Raw genomic sequence first — 19,988 nt, 5'->3', positions numbered from 1 at the left:
AATGATTCTGACTTCAAGTGTATATTATAATATTGATAGCTTAAAGGTATATATTACTACCCAAACAGCCAATTCGAATGTTATCACTCCATTGAATGGGTGTTATCAGTGGTTATCAGCTGATATAGTAGGGGGCCTTCTGTCTGTCAGCAGGCTGTTATCATCCATGCACATGATTAATCAGATATAGATCACATATGGCTGCGGCAGGAAGTTAATAAGAATTATTTATATTATTTATTCAATTTCCCATTTATTGTATTTTATTAACGTCTACCCCTTACCCCAACCCTAAGCCCAACTGTCACAGTAATATAAAAACAGATCTGGATCTGGAGACTTCTCAATTAGTATAGCTGATTAACCACGATAATTATTTATATTATTTATTAAATTTCCCATAATTGTATTTTATTAACATCTACCCCTACCCCAACCCTAAACTCAACCGTCACAATAATGTAAAAACAGATCTGGAGTCTTCTTTATTAGTATAGCTATTTAAACATGTGGATAGATGATAACAGCCCCTACTGTCCCATATCTATCAAATAATAACCACTGATAATGCCCATTCAATTGAGTGATAACATTCGAAGCAGATGACCCAAATGTACCTAAAATGTACCTTTGTGGTACAAATTTGGACCTTTAGGTACAAATATGTAGTTTTTTGAAAAAGTACTGCTCAGTGACAGCTCTCTTACCTTTATTTCTGAAAGTGCACTTTAAGCCAAATATCAAATTCCCTGACTTTCACTGACTAAAATGCAGCATTTCCATAACAACAAATAACAGAAAAACAATCCACTGTTGTGCTTGTATATATACAATATTAAAATAATATGTTGAATTTAGCTTGTATCTCTGCATGATTTTGGAGAGCCACTCACAATGGCTAACAAAATTGAGATATAGAATTAAAAAAAAAAAAATCAAAGTTACTTACCTTTTGCTTACCTTTTGCTCTCTTCCATATTACTCAATAGTAGTTTTACAAATGTTTTAAGTCTTTGAAATAATCATTTGAAGCCAAAACTCTTAAAATGTACATTGTCCTGGGATGTCCATTCATTCATTTGCCTTCTGCTTAGTACGCTCATTCACACACCTACACTACAGTCAAATTAGTTTATTAAATTCATCTATACCCGCATATCTGAGCACCCGGAGGAAACCCACACGAACATGATGAGAACATGCAAGTCCACACAGAAATGCTAACTAACCCAGTCGGGACTCAAACCAGCGACCTACTTGCTTTGAGGCGACTGAGCCACCGTGTTGCCCTGTCTTTGGATTCATTCATTTATTTATTCATTTTCTTTTTGGCTTAGTCCCTTTATTCATCAGGGGTCGCCACACCGCAATGAACCACCAACTTATCCAGCATATGTTTTACACAGCAGATGTCCTTCCAGCTGCAACCCATGGAAACACCCACACACTCTCATTCATATCCTTACACTACGGACAATTTAGCTTACCCAATTCATGTATTCCACATGTCTTTGGACATGTGGGGGAAACCGGAGCACCCAGAGGAAACCCACGCGGACACTGGGAGAACATGCAAACTCCACACAGAAATGCCAACTGACCCAGCATAGACTCGAGCCAGTGACATTCTTGCCTGAGGCGACAGTGCTAACCACTGAGCCACCTGTCCTGGGATGTTATAGTCTAAATAACAGGTACAGTCTGGTGAAACATAAAACATATGCCAGAGTGATTGGCAGTTCATTCCACTTTGGCAGAAAAATAAATCAGTAAATCATATCACCCCTGATAAATCCAAGACTAAGCCAGGAAATAGTGAGTGAGTAAAACGTAATATGAAGCAACAAACAATATCAGAAATCAATGTAAAATTCCATGAAATTGTAGAAGTTCCATAAGCCAAAGGAACCCTGCTCTTAATGATATGAATACTACCAGTTAAGATGAATGATTGATTGATTGATTGATTGATTGATTGATTGATTGATTGATTGATTGATTGATTGATTGATTGATTCCTTAATGCAGACTGACCACAAAACAGGTGCGTTTTACCACAGGACAGAAGAGAAGTAGAGAAGGCTTTACAAGAGTACTTGAAGTAAACCGAATAAGACAAGTTCTATGAGTCATACAGTGACACCGTGGAACTTTAGTGTGGACTGTGCCTTTTCTCCAACAACAAAACATGAATCACTAAAGATCTGAGGGACCTGCTGAGCAAAAAGAAGGTCTGACAAAGAGGGAGGCAAAGAGGATGTGAGAAGACATGAAAATGATACTTGAGGAAGAGAAGAAATAATAACGACATAAGCGTGATCGCAAACTTAGTCAGAACAACATGAAGGAGGTGTGGAGTGGGTTGAAACTGCAAACTGGCCAGTAGCCATGCATTAAAGTAAAGCTTGATTTTCATCAGATTGGTTCTCGGCTGCTCTTTTCTCAGCCCACCACAAGCCTTCCATGGATTTAAGACAGTAAATCCTCCATCCCACACCTTCGGTGTCGGGCTGCATATCTCTGCTGATCAGTTGAGAAGGGAATTGAGGAAGCTCCACATAGTGGCAGAGCCTGATATAATCAGCCTCAGGGAGCTCAGGACATAAGCTAGCCAATTCGGCAGGCTTCTCAAACACCTGCTCTCTCTCTCTCCTTCAGTTAGATAAAGGTACTTCAATTTAGTAACTGACAATGATGATATGCTGCACCCTTAGAGAATTTAAGATTGAATCCTTGCTTAACCTGAACTTGATGGTCCAATATTTAACCGATTTTGGACTTTTGTGTTTTGGCATTTGTTCAAGAATTATCCAAGAAATGTCAAGATGCTATAGCTAGGACTCTGCTTTTGAAAGAGTATATTTTCCATTAAATTTTTCTTCGGCTTAAGGCTGATTTATGCTTCAGTGTCAAGCGCACGCGTATGCTATGGCGCATCCTACGCGTGGACGCATAGCCCTTGCCGTGGGCATCGGCGACGCTGACGCGCACCTCTCATCGGCTTGGTAGCGATGACGATTGTGGGCGGAACCGAGAGCTGCGCGAGCCCGATAGAGCAAGTGTTTACAAGTGTGGAGTCTCGTGAAGGTGCTCTAAATGGAAACTGTTGTTTTGTGTTCATCTTATGATTAAAGTTGTTGCACGTCCGCCAATTTCCACCTCAAAATTAGTGAGTTTGAACCACTTGTACATTAAGGTAGCATTCAGAAAAAACACCAGCGAAGAAATCACACACAGAGAAAGATAAACACCTACTGCCAGCTAGCATTTCGGAAGTGTTGTTGCAGAGGAACACAAATAGTGCGCAAAAGTATAAATCTACGGCGATCACTTGACTCAGAAGTGTAAACCAGGGTTTAGTCCCTTATTTATTAGGGGTCACCACAGCGGCAACTATTCAGGCATATGTTTTACGCAGTGGATGCCCTTCTAGTCACAGCTCAGTCCTGGAAAATAAAATAGTCGACTGTTTCCAAAATAAAAGTTCACTTGTCTATCACAGCTTTCCTTTATTTGCTATATGTGTATCTTAAAAATAGTTATAGCTTTTTTATTATTTTTTAATAATCTATGTAAAGCTGCTTTGACACAGTAAACATTGTAAATGTCCTATAAAAATAAAAGTGATTTGACTATATGTATTATATGTACGTTTTTTTTTTTTTGGATCCTTATTGTGTGAACTAGGTCCAGATTCGATCTAATGTCCAGATACGATCACGTAAACGGAAATTGGGTCCGATCATAATAGTTTTAATAAATTTTATTTTCGCCATGATGACAGTAAATAATATTTTTCTAGATATTTTTCAAGACACTTCAATACAGCTTAAATTGACATTTAAAGGCTTAACTAGGGTAATTAGGTTAGGGTTATTAGGCAAGTTATTGTATAAAGATGGTTGGTTCTGTAGACTATTGAATAAAATATAGCTTAAAGGGGGTTAATAATTTTTATTAACCCCTTAAAACCCCTTAAAATGTTTTTTTTTTAAATTAAAAACTGCTTTTATTCTAGCCAAAATAAAACAAATAAGACTCTCTCCAGAGGAAAAAATACTATCAGACATACTGAAAATTTCCTTGCTCTTTTAAACATAATTTGGGAAATACTTTAATAAGAAAAACAAAAAACAAAGGGGAGCTAATAATTCTGACTTCAACTGTAGATGTACATATAAATTTTTTATTTTAACACATCTATAGTAATGCGGAGACACAGAGTTAGACCTCTTTCTTCATGTCACACAGAAACAGCAACGCGTGCGACATGACCACTCAAAGTAGTAGCAGCTTGAAGCGGAAAGCCCGAGTATGTCTGTGGTCTGGGCGTATTATAAAGTTGATGATGACATATTGCCATTGCAAACTGTAAGATATGTTAACTTGTGGTATTTCAGGTGCTATTTGTTTTTATATTAGTTTTTTATATTTACTGTTGCACTAAAGTCCAAAAGTGAAGAATTTATGTTATGTATTACTTGATTGTTCAAGCTACCTCACGGAAGTGCTCTGTTTATTAACAGAGTTGTTGAATGTTAAAATAAAGTGAATTCAATTTTAAAAAATAAGGAAAATCCTGGATCTGTTTCTTTGCTCTTTTTTATTCTTTTTTTTATGTATTATAGAAGTATCAGATTGGGTTTCAGTATCGGTAGACACTCAAAATAAAATGACTTGGACACGGATTCGAGGGCAAAAAAACCTGATCGGGACATCCCTTGTGTGAACACCATGCAAAAAAAACCATAAAGACCTTCCCAGACTTCCTGTGAAAACATGTAGACTGTAGATTGTATATAAAGGACACTTTTGCAGAAAATTAAATAGATGTGACATTTTCACACATTCCCCAGAGCCTCTCCTTCTGTTCTATTTTATAAGAAAAAATTAATTAAATGAATAAATGTTTCAACAACCATTCAGCAAAGTCGATGAGTTATGAGAGAGGAGACTTTTACCTAATCTGTTGACATAATGCTGGTGAACTTCAGAGCTTGTGCATTCATATCACTGTTTGGATGCTTTTTTACTGCTTTTATGGGCATTGACATCTGTCTTTTTCCTGTTTTGGATGATTTTTTTTTTCATTTAAAAAAATAAATAAAATTGTTGTTGCTCAAGTTCACCTAATGGCCACCAACTAAATGGTTCACTAATATCAAGATTTTCTAAATTGAAAAGAGTGCACTTTGTAATAATGTCAAAATAATAATTAATAATTAATAATCAAAAAACAACAACAATCACAGCAACAACAACAAAATAATAATAATTATAATAATAATAAGAAGAAGTAGAAAAAAGGTATTGCTATTATTATTGTTATTATTATTATTATTATTATTATTATTATTATTATTATTATTATTATTATTATTATTGAACATTGCATTGTTTAAAAACATGTTTGTAACCATTTAGGCGTGAGTTAATTATGGAAATTTTATTTTATTTTACTAAATGTACTCTATTAGAGTACATTAAAGTACATCTGTAATAAAACTCTTTTTACATGTATGCTAAAGTGCACTTTATAACAAGGATCAAGGATCCTATACACACTATAAACATTTAGAGTTGGATTCTTACACAGAAAATACTAAACATGACCACACAAAAGCAAGAGAAAGGGGCACGCTAACATTAAAAATTAAAAAGCAGATTACTTTGATGTCATGGGCTGAAATGGGCTTTGAAAGCAGATTTTAAAACTGTGGATTAGAGAAAGGCAAAGGTGCTTAGAGGGAACGAGTGCAGCGATGTCTCATTTCTCTGAACATTCCCATATTAACAGCTTTATCTGAGCAACATGGCTGTTTATTTGTAGTTTTAGTTTTTTTGCTTGTTGCTTTTTATTACTTCACTTCATTATCGTTCTATAATAATAATACAGCATGATTTGTTACATTTTAATTGCTAGCATTATAAAAAGGCAGCAAACAACAAGCAAAAGTTATATGTGGAAGTGTGCTGAATTTTATTAAATATGCACTGTAAAAATCATATATTTTCAAGTATGTTAAAGCATGCATCCTTTTTCACAGCAGGTTCTTAGCTAAACCTAAATGTGTTACTTGAAGATTTACTGAGTCAGACCACATACTGTATTTTTCTAATCACTAATGATAATCTTCTTTGTTGATTTTGTGCTAAATATATGAAATATAGCACATATTTTAACATCGATTCTTGAATATGCTTTGCATGATTCATTATGGGGTGGCACGGTTCCTCACTGGTTAGCACTGTCACCTCACAACAAAAAGATCACTGGTTTGAGTCCCAGCTGGGCTGAGTTGTGTGGAGTTTGCATGATCTCCCTTTGTTGGCATGGGTTTCTTCCTGGTACAGCCCTGGGAGTAAGTTAGTAAATTGTTTGTATTGTTTGAATGTGAGTGTGAATGAGTGTGTATCTCAGCAGGCACAGGACGTCAACATGAGGTCAGATTGGCGTTGTACTCCATTGTCAGGGGTACGTTTCTATTTGTTTAGAAATGAAAATTGGGTTGACGTCTGAACCCAATGTCAGACTGACGTCAATGTCCACTATCCAACCATCCAACATTACCACTATGACAACTATCAGACGTTAGATTTTGATTGCCGTATCTGATGAATAAATGTATTTGATGTCAATATGATGGCTTAAGATGTTGGCTTGGTGTTGGATTTTGGTCATTTTCCTAAAATCAACCAAATATCAATGTCATATGGCGTCATTATTGGACGTCAGAATAACGTTGTCCTTAGACGCTGGCTAGACATTGAATTTTGGTCACCTGACGGCATGACCTAAATTAACCTGATATTAACATTTTATGACGTTGTGTGCCTGCTGGGTATGAGTTTCCCAGCACTGGGTTGTGGCTGGAAGGGCATCCACTGCATACATATGCCAGAATACTTATTCCGCTGTGGTGACCTCTGAAATAGTTGAAATAAGCTGAAGGAAAATGAATGAATGAATGAATGAATGAATGAATAAATGAATGAATGGATGAATGAATGAATGATTCATCATGCAAATTGTGACTCTCAATACTCAACTATAACCATTTGATTTAAAGAACAAGGAAATTTTAGAGGTATAGACCAATGCACTATAGTTTCTTCTAGATTAGATATTAGCAGTATAGACCCTTTTCACATTTCTGAGTTTCTTAGTAGTGGAAGGCGTCATGGTTAGGTAAACTTAGAGCTCAGTGAATCGTGGAGTACAGCAATATAATTTTTTTACAATTCTATTTGCTGTAATAATAAAAAAGTCCTCAATGGTGTTTTCAAGACTTTCAGAAAAACCAAAACTGAATGAATGTCAATTTTACTCTCAGCCCCATAGACACTGCATTAGAAATACCTTGCATAATCAGTAATTAGTTTTTTTTTTTTGCAATTTGACGCAAATATGAAATAATACATTCATAAATGCATATAAATGTTCATACATTTTTTTATTAAAATATTAAAGACTTTCAAGGATTTAAGATTGTGATGAACAATAAGGCGACAAGCGAGACTTCAGTGATTTATTCAGAGCATGGAAAGAACATTTATGAACAAACTGATTTCTACAAGGAAGCAGTTGAATCATTCACTCAAATAATTCTTAAAATACTGAAATATTACTGATACTACACAGCTACTTTACAGTATGTTGCTTGGAGGTACTTCATGGTTTCTCTTTGAGTTTGCTTGCTGTTTTTCCACAAGTGGATGACAAAGACAAACTAAGTGGCAATATAGAATGAAAGTCTACACTAAAAAAATGATGTTTGCGGTTTTTACATGTTCTGCATTTTTTACAGTGTATATAAACTCCACAAACAATTTAAGCTGCTTGTTCAAACTTATTTAAAATGAGCTGAAACGACACAATTCATGAGTTTTTTTTGCGACAACTTAATTGTTTTATGTTCAATCCACCTAATTTTGTAAAAACAATTTTGTTAACTTAATTGACTTGTGTTGGAACACATGAAGGAATTGTGTGGAACCCAACAGTGCACTGGACCATAATAAACACATTACTTCGCATTAATTATATTTTCTTTGGTAACACTTTATTTTGATGGTCCATTTGAGTATTAGTAGAATGTCTGCTTAATACCTGTTGATACTGCCCTTTCTATAGACATTCAACTGACCATAAAAAACTTTGCAAGCATGTCAACTTACTCTAACCCTAACCCCAACCTAAGTCTAATTATAATCTAATGAGAAATAGTTGGCCTGTATATGCAATGTAACTTAAATTCAACAAATGGACCATCAAAATAAAGTGTGACCTTTTATTTTAATATATAAATTATAGAAAAATGATTTAATTGCATATGATGTTAGTTTTGTAGTAACACAGTGTGGTGTGTGTGTTTGTTGTTTGTTTATGTTTTTGATTCTCAAATTTTTAAAAGGCTAAAGTATATGCATTCTAAAATATTCTGGGTTATTTCAACCCAATTCTGGGTGTAATATAGACTAAACCAACTGCTAGGTTAATTTATTTAATTAAATGAATGGGTCCTATAATGTAACCCAATGTTTGGGTTTGTCTATATTTTACCCAATTTAGGTTTAAATAAGCCATAATTTATTAGAGTGTGGAAAAAGGCACTGCAAAGAATAGCTCTAAAAAATGTACAAGCATCAGCTACTGCCTATCGTCCTGCTCTTGCCTCTGCAACATCACAAAACCCGAAGACATATGAATGGACATCAGGGTGGAATCAGCAGACCCCATTCAACTCCCTCACCAAGCAAGCTTTGATATCTGTATGATTCACATAATAAGCCTGGAGATGCTCAGTGCCTCATTCGAGGATTGTAACTGAAGCAAACACTTTGGTTATAAATTTCAACCACACAGCACACAAGATGTCAGAGATTATGATTTATCTCAATCTGTTTACCCAATCTTTTTTTCTCATTACTGCTTATTACAGTGTAAGTCCACTGGGGAGGTGGGTTGTGTGTGTCAAGAGAACTAGAAGTAGGAGTTTTAGCAAAGATTACAGAGAAACACATTTCTGCATGTACTGTATGAACCAGATGATGAAATCAAATAGTGGGATGATTCAGTGTGTGAAACTTTATAAGAATTTATTGTAAATAAATCTATAATGTATACATTGCTGATTTATTTAAGACAACATATTGAATTGCCACTCATTGTGAGTAATGTTTATCTTTAAAGAAACACTTGAAATAACAAGCAAGGCCTACCAATATGTGAAAATACTGTAAAGATGTTTGTTAAACATTGTTAATAAAATACTTTTTTTGTTCCCACTATGGAGGTCAACGGCTGCTGGTTTCCAACAACCTTCAGGTTATCTTGTTTTGTGTTATTAAATTTACACTGCAGTTACATTTCTTTGCTCTAGAACAAATAAAAGATGTTTGTGACCAACTATTGGCATTAGATATACCCGAAATGAATTATATTTCACCCTAAACCACTGTAGAGACATACATACACAATAATAAGGCCCTATTCCAATTCAATTTTTCACCCGTACTCCTTCTCGATTCACCTTGGCCCTTGAAACGGAGTGTGAAGGGGAATGGCTTCAGAGTTTACCCCTAAAAATTGGGACACCACAACAATACCAGCATATTTTATCCCGTTCTCTTACGTATCATGTTATCATAACGATATAATGTGACAATAAGATCGTAACTGTGCATTTACATCTTGGCCCTATTCATCTATGTAAACTCACAACATTAACATTATACCAGACAATGTAAAAAGGTCAATCGCAGCCAGTAGACTTTTCTGACAGGGTATTTGAGTGTCATTATGTGACAGATGTGAAAATATGTTGTGGGACTGCTTTACAGGAGTTATTAGGGATTATAGATACAGCCAATGTAGCAAAATTTAGCGTTTTTTTTTTTTTTATTTAAGCATTTTTTTAAAAAGCATGACAGTTAAACACGAACACCAATATAGAATGTTTTAAACATATCCTTGTTTATTGAAAAAATTCGTAATAATGACAAAAATACTGATTTGTGCAAAAAAGTTATCTAGCCCTTCCCCTTAGCCCTATGCCTTCAAGCTAAAGAGAAGTGGGACACCCCTAACTCTTCACGTGAATGCGCAAAACGAGGGGTAAGGGGAAAGGCTAAGGGGTAGAATTGGGATTGGGCCTAAGTGTCTTTCAGATAGGTGCTCTGGGGTGCGTTTCCGAAAACCATTGTTAGCCAACTACGGTCGCAAGTTTCATCGTTACAAACCGAGTCCGTTGATTTGCCATTTCCCAAATCCTTTGTTCCAACGAACATTCGCAAACTGCATCGCAAACTTGTACGCTTGCAACTACAACTCTGGAGCTGTAGTTAGTAACATAGTTCCTGGCTGTGTTCTATTCTCAGTTATCCCCCCTATGCCCTATTCGTTTAGAACATTCAAACATTTAAACTTAGAATGATAAAAAAGCATTAAAATCATCTCTCTTTGGTGTAATTTGCTTTCAAAGTATTTTTACAGTTCAGTTTTAGCGATCTTCATGTTTACAATTGTGCTCCCTTTGCAGTGCACTTTGAAAACATTGATGTCATTTTGAACACAGTTAATGCTTTTAAATTATTGTAGGTTATTTATTAAGTATCTGTACTGAATAAGACATGGGCCTGTTGGTTTGAACATCTCTGCATTGGTTTGCATGTGTCAAATTGTAAAAGTAGACTTTTAAAAAAATAAATAAATAAATAAACAATATCCTACTTAATATTAATAATAATAATATTAATAATAACTATTATTATTATTATTATCATCATCATCATCATCATTAATATTATTAATATTATTAAAGTAGTATTTTTTTCATTTTACTAATAAATAATACATAAAAAATTTTAATAAATAACCTCATTATTTGTTTATTTTTGAATTTTAGAGATTAGAATACGTGTTAGCTTTTGTAAGTGATTTTATGTTTTACAACAGAATATAGAATATTCTCAATAATATTTGTAAAGGAAACACAAGCCCTATATGTGCCATTTACATATATTTCAGTTAATATGGAAAGTGAGTGCATGTTTTTACTAAAAATAATCTTGGATTTTTTTAATGCGTGTTTGTGTAAAACAATATAATTTGCACAAAGAAATTATGGGCTTTTTCTCTACAGAAGTACTCCACCCCATTTAGAGCATCATAATGGGGTTTTATATTATAACTAATGTGGTTCAAATGATGGATATGTGACACAAAAACTACGGGTTTTGGGAAACACTCGTCACACAAGAGTATTGACCACTGACGTGCTGGAAGTCCCAACTCTGAAATCATTGAAACAAATACGCGGTATCCGTTCTAAACCACAGCAAACTATACACTACCTAAAAAATATCATGGCGAAAATATAATATGTTGTCTGAGAGCTGCATTATTTGACAAACTACAGTGAGTTCAGTTGTCCACTTGAATTTCACTGCAAGCAGAGCAATGCTGTTACCACAATAATAACTGAATTTATTGTTAACGTAAAATAATAGAAAATGACTAAATGTGCCGAGGGACAATTGATTATGATATGTTGATTAACTTATTGTTAATCTTTTTTTAAAGCCCTAACAGAGTTGACAATAACAGAGTTGACATATTCCGCCATTTTGTGCTTTAGCACAAGGTGCTAACCTCAAACCAAATACTACATGCATGTCTACAACATATTATTGTTTTTAGAAATTAATGACAAATTTACAGAAATAGGATAACAGGGTTGATAAATAATTGCTGGATAAATCTAGTGTTGGTGTATCCTTCACATTTTGTACAAATTAGGAAGAATAAATAAGTTCCAGTGTTTCCCCACAGATATTTTTTCTAACCTAGTAAACAAAAATATGAAAATAAGTGCAAATAATTATATACTTGAAAGGATTTTGCGGCTAGTTTTTGTTTCACATAAATAAGAATTTACCTTTTCATTTGTCAGAGAGTTGAAGTGAATTATGCTTTGTGACTGAGATTTTCTTTTGCGTGTCCTTGAGTTTCAAAACTACTGTAGGAAGCAGAAGGCTCGGTGGAGTATTGATTCAGCGCTGACAGTTGAAATTACAAGGTGATGAATTGTGTGTTTAAAGGTCGTAGGGTCGCAGGTCAATAAGCAGGCAAATGCTGTGAAAATTAAAATGTACAAAGCTTTGCCAGCAAGCATGATTAATTAAACTAATACATCAGATTAAACCAGGCAAGCTAAGAGGCAGGATTCCCATGGCCATTTAATGAGCATGCTCCTACATATAATTATGTTAGAGAAGGCAGGGGAGGTGACAGCATGCGAAAGAAATTACAATACACGCTGCAATTTAGAGATACACACAATTAAAAAATCATGACATATTTATAGGGCACAACAGCATCGTTTTGAACCTGTGAGGGGTTTGTGTTGCAGTACACTTCAGAATTAACTGATCAAAGGTTTCCGTGATAAAGGATGTGCGGCTGAACGCGCTAGTATAAAAATAGGCTCAGAACCGGGTTGTTGCTATGGAAGAGTATGTAGAAATCCTGGAATTCCTCACCCACACACACACACACTGATACACAAGGATCTCTCTGTGGTGATGCTTTGTGTTTCTTTATAGAAATCTTCCTGTTCTTTTTTTCTCCCAGTGGACAAGAGGTTGCAATGACTTGTTATAGTTGTACTGTACGCAGCACTTGTAGTTTGTGTGAGATCTGATAGAGATTCTGCAAATGTTGCGAGACAAGCCTCTCTTACAAAAACAAAGCACATTTTGAGCCGTTGTTGTCAATCTGATGATGACGGTACAAGATTGTTCTTTAGAATTACATGCTGATGTGTTGACATTGATGGCATGTAAGGTGGCATGAGTCCATTGGGAACAATGTCTGACAAATTACAAATGAAGTGCATTTGCTTGATGTTTATTTTGATGAACACTGAACAATCTATAAATATTCTATAAAATAAATTATGCTGTTTTATGTCTTTATATTTAAAACGTAAAAGTATTCCTGTGACAGCAAAGCTGAATTTTCAGCAGCCATTACTCCAGTTTTGAGCATTACATGATCTTTCAGAAAGGAATTGTGCTGATGCTCAAGAAACATGTATTAATATCCGTAAAGCTGCTTAATATATTTTAGGTGTAAACTGTGATGTTTTTACCAGCTCGTTTACCGACTCATTGTGAAACGTACCCCTGTATACATTTCTGGAGAGTGTGAATTATGTACCCAGAGCTACGTATGGCTGCATTTTGTCTTTAAAATGCTACGGGGCGGAATGACGCCGCCAACAGTTTCCGTTTCTTTTCGGACGGCTCGATGGAAGGCTTTTCCGCTGTTACCAGTTTGCCCAGTAGCTCGCCATATACAAAAACAAAAGGCAAAAAATAAATAAACAAGTAAGTAACAGAGTGAGTATGTGGTTAGATCTGAAATGTCGTGAAATTAGGCAGCAGCAAGGACTTTTCTTTTTCTAGATTGCTTTTGAAAACACTGTCGGTTGGGTTTAGAGAAGGAGTGATCGGTTCAATCAGTGCTTTTGAAAACACAGTCGTTTTGGTTTAGGGAAGGGGTTACAGTCGGTCAGTCAGTAGGTCGACAGCCGCCTCTAGTGGATTTACGCAAGAACAGCAGGCATGAATGGCACTTGTGAGAGAAATTTGAGATCTGAAAAAGCGTACACAGCGGCCTCTGGTGCAAAAACAATTTACCTCTTGGAACGTATTTCGGGACGTATTACATTATCTCTAGAAATGTATATACTTTCAGAAAAAAAGATTACTGCTCCTTGTTCAAAGTACCTGTTTAAAATTAACAACACAATTCTTATAATTTGGGGTTACTTAAATTTGTAAATCATTAAGTTAACTTAAGTGTTTTGAGTTGGGACAACATGAAGGAATTGTGCTGGTCCAACTACCTGGTTAGGGGATGTGTAGTTCCTAGCATGCTTTGCGTAGGTATTGAATTAAGAGAGGGAAATGTTGACAATAAAAGTAATCTTAAGTCTTTAAAGTTAATTGAAACATGTTTTAGACTTTTAAGATTTAGAAGATTTTCATGTAAGTCTTTGAGTTTTGAGACTTTGCTCAGTGAGCAGTAGCTGTCTCAATCAACTGTATTAAAAAGGTCTCTTTTAGTTAATTGAGGATAACCTAAAACTAATACAAATAAAAGAGATTTCGAAATGTACAACATATAATAGACATACAGTACATGATATTATCAGACCTTTGGGTTTGTTAAATAAAGATACAAATCTATTTAAACTTTTATTTGATAAAATCAAGTTGGACCAACTCAACTGCATTTAATTTTGTATATAGTTTTGTTGTTGTTGTTGTTGTTGTTGTTGTTGTTGTTGTTGGGGCTAAACAGATTTATTGGATGGAAATCCTTGAGTTCCTTGAATGGAGTTCTTTTTTTTAGTGTAGGGGTACAAATCAATAATGATTCTGGGTTGGTATTTACAGTTGAAATGAACATATTTTGAATATGAAATAGATGTAAATACATGTCCACATTGTCACATTTTACCAAATAATGTATCTTTGCTAAACAAAACCATTCAAACCTTTCAGAGAAACATGCTAATGCCAATTAATACATTGTTTTTAGATATTAAGTGTTCTAAAAACTCAGTTATAACCTCACTGCACTGCAACCTATCATATACAGTTGAAGTCAAAATTATTAGCCCCCCTGAATTATTAGCCCCCCTGTTTATTTTTCCCCCAATTTCTGTTTAACAGAGAGAAGATTTTTTTCAACACATTTCTAAACATAATAGTTTTAATACCTCATTTCTAATAACAGATATATTTTATATTTGCCATGTAAATATAACAGTAAACAAATGACAGTAAATAATATTTTACTAGATCTTTTTTAAGACACTTCTATACAGCTTAAAGTGACATTTAAAGGCTTAATTAAGGTAATTAGGTTAACTAGGCAGAATAGGGTTATTAGGCAAGTTATTGTATAATGATGGTTTGTTCTGTAGACTATTAAAAAATCTAGCTTAAAGGGGCTAATAATTTTACCTTGAAATTTTTCTTTTTTTTTTAAACTGCTTTTATTCTAGCCGAAATAAAACAAATAAGACTTTCCCCAGAAGAAAAAAAATATTATCAGACATACTGTGAAAATTTCATTGCTCTGTTAAACGTCACTTAGGAAATATTTAAAAAAGAAATAAAAAATTTCAAAGGGGGGTTAATAATTTTAGCTGTATGCTAATAAAAATTATTCTCTCTCTTATATATTTTTACAGGAGATGCAACATCCAAGGAAAGCAGCCCTTTTATCAACAGCAGCACCAGTGACGTAGAAAAAAGCCAGCAGTATGATGGGAAAAACATGGCTCTGTTTGAGGTATCCCAGTATTGATAATAATTTCAGAACGTTTCAAAAGGTTAAAGTAGGACGTTAATTTACATATTTGTTGGTGTGTGTGTGTGTGTGTGTGTGTTTTGTAGGAGGAGATGGACACTAGTCCCATGGTATCTTCTCTGCTGAGCAGCCTTGCCAACTACTCCAACCTGACGCAGGGCAGTAAAGAGCATGAAGAGGCAGAAAACAACGAGGAGGCACGCAAGAAAGCTGTACAGGTGACAAAAACACTTCAGCTGCCAAATCACTACTAATCCTCCTTTTTGATTAGAATAAGCCTGACTTTAATTGAGCTGGATGATGACATAATTTTCTTTCGAAGAGCTGCATTATGATAGCTGAATTGAATTACTTTAATTAGAATTTTTGCAGCATAAGCAAAAGTTATTGAGCTTTATTAAATCAACATCGAACTAACTTGAAATGAATAATGACACTTTTCATAGTTGACTAATTTTGCAGCATCAACAAAATAATGAGGACATGACATTGTTTTTATCCAAAAATGGAATATTTATCAGGATTTTGAAGGTTTCAATTATTTATTTATTTATTAATTTATGAATATTATTATTATTATTATTATTATTATTATTATTATTATTATTATTATTATTATTCTTTCTAAATCATCTCCATGTAAACCTAAAAACACTGTAAGTTTGCAACATGGCATTGTAAAGTGTTTCAGTCTTCTGTGTTATTTTGTTATAAGGATTATTTTCGTTATTAGCAAGGATTGTTTTGGCAGTTTGTTTTGATATTAAAAACGTTTCCTTTTTTTTGCACATCAATCACAATGAAATTTATGTTATAAAACTTAACTAAATACACACTGAACAGACTTGAACACTGTTGTGTTTTGTACTTTTATGGCTAAAATAGGTAACATCAATATTTTTGAGTCTAATTCAATAGTAAATAAACTATAAAATAATAAGTGTTGTTTTTATTTATATATAAAAAATAAATATATGTAAATCCATTATTAGAGCTTTTTTACTGCACAATTTGTATTTTTTTCACATTTTAAGTTTGTATTATTGATTAACTGTTATTTTCTTGTTAAATATAGCAAAATAGCTTAATACCGCACCTGTCTCATTTCTTTTAACTTACAGTTTAACTTGCTGGATTTTTATTGCAATGAATGGTTTCAGGAACTTAAACTTTAAACTCTCTGGAGCATTGTACTAAAAAGTTCTTTAAGCAATTGAAATTTGTTTTGTTATGGCATCACTCCAAAAGCCACCTTTCAGAGTCTTTATTTTTAAGAGCAGGAACTGCCATTTGTGGCTTCCATTGTCATTTACTTCCACTTATTTTAAGCAAGACCATGGCTGTGTTTCCAGATAATGTTGTCTCATAGTTGGCTATGAAGACTCAAAAGATACATCTTAACAAAGGGTATAGCATTTCTTGGCTTGCCATACAATATTTGAGGGTACACTTAACTAAGGTACTGGTAAACACATATTAAAGCTAAGGTCCAGCTTAAGAATGGAAACAGAATGACGTAGCTTTACAAAGGTTTGAAGAAATGCAGCCCATGCGGTTTGATTTTGCAAAAATTTTATTTACAAACGACAGTTTTACCATTAATTCAATTCAATTCAATTCAATTCAATTCAATTCAATTCAATTCAATTAATCTTTATTTGTATAGCGCTTTTACAATGTAGATTGTGTCAAAGCAGCTTCACATAGAAGATTATAGTGAATTGAAAGAGTGAAGTTCAATGTAGTTCAATCAGTGCTGGAAAGAGTATTGAAAAATCATACTCAACTAAAAGTACTATTACTTTCCCAAAAATGTAGTGCAAGTAGAGTAAAGTATGTTGTTACTCAAAGTAAAAAGTAGCCCTTTTAAAAGTACTCAAGAGTAAAGATTAGTGAGTATAACACTGTAAAAGTTAATGCGTTTACATGCAGTATAGGGATGTGTAAACGTAACATTCTGTTATGCATTTAGTGATCTTCCTATATTCGTTCCTTCCATTATTTTTTGTTCTGTCCTTCCTTCATTCATTAGTTTGTCTGTTCGTTCCTCCATTCATTTGTTCTTTTCTTCGTTCCTCTCTTCATTCGTTCACTCATTTATTCGTTCCTTCATTCTTTTGTTCCTTCCTTCATTTGGTTCTTTGTTCATTTATTCATTTGTTCATTCCTTCCTTCGTCCCTTAGTTTGTTGAGTCCTTCCTTGATTCTTTCCTTCATTCATTTGCTCCTTCCTTCCTTCATTAGTTCAGTACTTCCTTCCTTCGTTTGGGCCTTCCTTCCATTCCGTGTTCAGCCCTTCCTTCATTCGACTCTTCCTTTCATTCATCATTCGTTCCATTTAGTGATAGTTTAAGGCTTTTTGGCGATTTCAGTCATCGTACCTTCAACATCCTTCATTTTCTCATCAGTAACATGCAGTCTATCTGCTTGTTAAGACGTTACATATCAGTGAAGTATGGAATACAGTTTCCAGGTCCAAGCCGCTACTCATTTGAATTGAGAAAATATTCATTTATGGTTACTTTTTAGTCCTATCACACATTAAAGTGAATTCTATGTAAAATCATATAGTGTACACAACAGTCTCTGGACTTGCTGCATCACAAATACCAACATTTTAACAATTTTTAAATAATTTATCACTCTCTGGCCATTGGATATTAGGCATGGTTATATATATTGCAATTGTAATTTTTGAAAGTATTACATCCCTTTGTAAATGTTTATTATTACCATTTGATGAGTCTCCCCAAGCAGTTTAATAGAGCACTTGGACCCGGAAGCCGTTTCGCGATAACAAGTGGATAAACACTCTCTGGATCATTGCATATAAAGATTTTGGACATCTTCTTGAACATTTTTAATGCTTCCAAATCATTTGCTGCATTTATAAAGCGTCCATGTCTTGAGGTTGTTCAGTGCGATTTACTTTCTATGTGCGATTTGATTGGACAAAATATGCAGTGCTGATTTTTCTACTTTAGCCAATCACCATAGACAAGAAAGTAATAAAGTAGTGACTGCAGGTTGAAGGAAAATAGTAGAGCAAAAGTACTGATACAGCACTAAAAATCTACTCAAGGGAAAGTAAAAGTACACATTTTTAAAACTACTTAGTAAATTACAATTCCTGAGAAAAACTACTCAATTATAGTCATTTGAATACATGTATAATGTGTAGCTTTACACCACTGTTAACTATTAGTGTCTTGCTAATCATAGAAATACATCTGCATTTCAGAATAAGAGTGCTATATGCATGCTAGGTCTTGTGTACATAGATCACTGGCACCCAATCAATGATCGGGTGGATGTTCACAAACAATCAGCTAAAACTGACATTTAATGATGCTGTCTGTAAGTGACATTGAACTTTATGTTTCAAACAATGGATTCACATGGTGTCCTGATTACTGATTGGTTGGTTTCTTGATTCGCAGGCTCCGCGTATGGGCACAATAATGGGCGTTTACCTACCATGTCTTCAAAACATCCTTGGAGTGATTTTATTCCTCAGGATGACCTGGCTAGTGGGTGTTGGAGGCGTCCTCGGAACCTTCACCATCGTCTTCATGTGCTGCTCCACGGTTAGTCTCAGATTCATATGCATGTACGCTTAGGGTTTGTTACATGCAGTTCCAATTGCTCAAGTTCTCCACAAATAGCCAGACTTTTCTTCAGCAGCTTTTAGCATCTATGCCAACAAATAGGTCTTTTCAGACCTGGAAAGCAGAATTTTTTATTTATATTATGAAGCAAGACCTTCAGAGACTCCCTCTTGAGACCTTCGGGTTTTCTTTTAGCTCTCTGCACTGTTAACTAAAGAATGCTCACAGCTATACAATCACTTTGTTGTAAGTCACTTTGGTTAGTCAGTAAGTGAGTGTGCCAGATGGAGTTTCTGCCAAGAACATAAATGTAAATGTTCACCATGAAGAGTCAGATTTCAGAGCTGCCGGTTTAACACAAGCCATTCTTGCGGTTTGAGATTACAGTACATGCGTGCTTTCTGTGCGTGCTCATGTCGCATTTTAGTGAATATTTGAGGTATTTTGTGAGTAGTATTATGTAAGTGCATGTGCTGTCCCACTGTGAGCCCTTCCCCTCCTGTCATATCTCTTTTAATATTGTTTGAAGCCAAAAAGCTAAAAGCTGTCCCTTTAGATTCTACCAACATAAATCCCCTGCCATGCCCTTTTGACCCTGCCAAACTCAAGCAAGCACGCACACATGCAGGCACAGCAAGTTTATTATAGTTTTGTATTTTAAAAAATGCTTTTATTTTGATACTATTTTTAAATTGGCTATAAATTTCAGTTTAATTTTAGCACATTTTATTTATTTGTTTTTTGTTGTTGTTATAATAAATTTCTTTCTTTTTCTTTTTTTTGTTTTACACATTTGCATTTAGTTTTTATATATTTACTTTTGGTTTTATTAATTTTAGTTTAGTAGAGTTAACAAAACACATCCAGTGTAGAACAAAGCTTAGTGTTTGCACAACATTTATTAACTCCTATTTAGACCTCTTAGTAATAAAATAAAATAATTGTTTAAACCCAAACACACAAATGCAGCTTAAACGAATATTATGAAGAAT

The 19,988-nt window shown here is 34.4% G+C and overlaps 1 protein-coding gene across 2 annotated transcripts in view; it reads left to right on the top strand.

Moving 5' to 3' along the window:
* The window catches only part of slc12a5b (solute carrier family 12 member 5b), a 126,808-nt gene that overhangs the window by 41,704 nt on the left and 65,116 nt on the right, over positions 1-19,988 (top strand). For both annotated transcript variants that reach the window (XM_056463146.1, XM_056463145.1), the window contains exons 2-4: positions 15,270-15,370; positions 15,475-15,606; positions 18,829-18,975. In XM_056463146.1, the coding sequence (XP_056319121.1) occupies positions 15,270-15,370; positions 15,475-15,606; positions 18,829-18,975 (380 nt within the window). The remainder of the gene's footprint in view (positions 1-15,269; positions 15,371-15,474; positions 15,607-18,828; positions 18,976-19,988) is intronic.

This window comes from Danio aesculapii, chromosome 8, assembly GCF_903798145.1.
Source record: "Danio aesculapii chromosome 8, fDanAes4.1, whole genome shotgun sequence".
NCBI lineage: Eukaryota > Metazoa > Chordata > Actinopteri > Cypriniformes > Danionidae > Danio > Danio aesculapii.
The sequence above is the reverse complement of the archived record's forward strand: the minus strand, read 5'-3'. Positions and strand labels throughout refer to the sequence as shown.